The sequence below is a fragment of the Microtus ochrogaster genome, unplaced genomic scaffold (genome assembly GCF_000317375.1).
Source record: "Microtus ochrogaster isolate Prairie Vole_2 unplaced genomic scaffold, MicOch1.0 UNK21, whole genome shotgun sequence".
Classification (NCBI taxonomy): Eukaryota; Metazoa; Chordata; class Mammalia; order Rodentia; family Cricetidae; genus Microtus; species Microtus ochrogaster.
Window position 1 is genome coordinate 2,971,658 of NW_004949119.1, and position 1,309 is coordinate 2,972,966.

General features: G+C 53.3%; 2 protein-coding genes across 2 annotated transcripts in view; both read right to left on the reverse strand.

Moving 5' to 3' along the window:
• LOC101999750 (dual specificity protein phosphatase 13) overlaps positions 1–360 on the reverse strand; it is a 12,628-nt gene extending 12,268 nt beyond the window's left edge. Inside the window, exon 1 of the mRNA XM_005367663.2 lies at positions 246–360. Coding sequence (XP_005367720.2) covers positions 246–347 — 102 coding nt within the window. The 5' untranslated portion in view covers positions 348–360. The remainder of the gene's footprint in view (positions 1–245) is intronic.
• Positions 361–390: 30 nt separating this feature from the next.
• Positions 391–1,309, reverse strand: part of LOC102000015 (dual specificity protein phosphatase 13) — a 4,206-nt gene continuing 3,287 nt past the window's right edge. The window contains exon 4 of the mRNA XM_005367664.2: positions 391–446. The gene's annotated coding sequence lies outside the window, so the exon portion shown is untranslated. The remainder of the gene's footprint in view (positions 447–1,309) is intronic.

Here is a 1,309-nt window from a genome sequence, read left to right on the forward strand (position 1 = left end):
AAAAAAAAAAAAAAAATCCTCTCCTTTTAATCCAGATGCCCTAGCCATACACCCATATCATAATATCCCCAGCCCTACCATACACATACTCCCTCAGCCTTCTGTACATAGAACTCCTGGGAGCTAAGACTCAACCACTGCTGGAGAGCTGGAGAAAACATTGAGAATCATCCTCCTTGGCCCACCAGGGACCTTGGGGACCCCTGTTCCAGAACCTCAGAGCTTGGCTGACAGCCCACTCCCACCTGTGAAGACTGAAGCCGGCAGCTGTGAGGGTGTGCAGAACGCTGGAGGAAGCTGATGAAGCAGCAGGTTCCAGGGTGAGCCCCACCCTGGGCCCTTTCCATCCTGTGGGCATCCACCTGGGCTATGGCTGCCAACAGGGCCAGGGCCAGGGCCAGAGTGGCAAAGGGGCGGAGCCTTGTGACTGAGGATAATGACTGACTCTGGAGAAGAGAGAACTCACGTTACAGGCGGGAAACCAAGGCCTATACTGACTGGGCTGTGTCAGCACAGGGGCCAGAGCTAGTACCTAACCTCCTTCACCCTGAGTTCTGTGTACAAGACCAAGTGGCTAGAGGTGCCAGGAGAAATGAGGAGAACAGAGATGGCCTCTCTGCACAGGCCTCAGCTGCAGGGTTGCTGGGCACAGCTGTACAGCCTGTGTCCGGCGAGTCTCTGGAGGCTCTCATGACAGAGGCGATTTTGTAGATGTCATTTCTGCAAATTGGGCAATGGTGTAGCTCTGTTCAACCAACTTCCCCCAGACCAGCTGTCTGATGGGCGAGATGTTGAGGTTGGAGGCCAGGGTGTCTGAGACTCCAGGCTAAGGAAGTAGAGTGACTAGGCATGCCGCAAAATCTGCTGCTGTCGCATTTCTCGTGCCTGTCTAAAGGGGACGGCACAGCAGTGGCCCTGCCGTCGCGGGGGACACATCTCTTGGTGACTAACACCAGTCACTGCAGAGGAAGTGTAGGGGCCCGGACTGGCTCTGCTGCTGGCTGGGAGTTTGGTAAGTCTCACAGGCTCTTAGGAGGGACTGGGTAGCCCTCAAAAGCATGTAGGGAGGCCTTCCCTACAGCACATAGGGCTTCTTAACCCTAACCGTCCTTCCTCATCCCTCTCTCTTACTCTCTCCCTCTGGCCATGTGTGTACACTTGTTTGAATATTTGAGTACCACAGTGTAAGTGGAGGTCAGAGGTCAACTTCAGGCATTGATGCTTTGCCATCTACCTTGTTTGAAACAGGGTATCTTGTTTTGTTGTTGATGATGTGTTTTTCCCTTCATATACCAGGTTCATTAAGTTC